This window comes from Plasmodium gaboni (assembly GCF_001602025.1).
Source record: "Plasmodium gaboni strain SY75 chromosome Unknown, whole genome shotgun sequence".
Classification (NCBI taxonomy): Eukaryota; Apicomplexa; class Aconoidasida; order Haemosporida; family Plasmodiidae; genus Plasmodium; species Plasmodium gaboni.
Window position 1 is genome coordinate 1 of NW_017385293.1, and position 477 is coordinate 477.

A 477-nucleotide genomic window follows, 5' to 3' on the forward strand; every position below is an offset into this window, starting at 1 on the left:
TGATACATGAAAAAGATATTTACGATGATTTGAATAATTATAAAAAATATAATAAAAAAGAAACCATGAGAAAAAACGATGAAAGCATTAACCTTATTTCATCTAATGATCACAATAAAAATAACATCAACCATATAAAAAATAATAAATGTTATTATTATATGATGGATCCTTTTGTGTCTACATATACAAAAAATGATACCATGAAAAAGGAAAAAATGATCCATCCTCAAATAAATAATAACATGCAAGATAACAAAATAAATAATAATGAAGAACAAAAAATTGATCTTAATAAGGTAGATGAAGATAATATTATTTTAACCATTATATGGAATATAAATAATATTTCTCTCTTAACGTGTAGTAACAATAATTTTGTTGTCTCACCAGAATTTAAGACACAGACAAAAATGAAGGAATTCTTCATACTATTTAATATGAACAATAAAAATAATGAGGACACCAAAAAATGTG

General features: G+C 22.4%; 1 pseudogene across 1 annotated transcript; it reads left to right on the forward strand.

Annotated features, from left to right (window-relative positions):
- Nucleotides 1-477, forward strand: PGSY75_0011600D (hypothetical protein; annotated as a pseudogene; the record flags this gene model as incomplete). The annotated part of the gene is made up of 1 exon: nt 1-477. A coding segment is annotated over one exon (477 nt), but the record flags the coding sequence as incomplete, so codon positions are not given.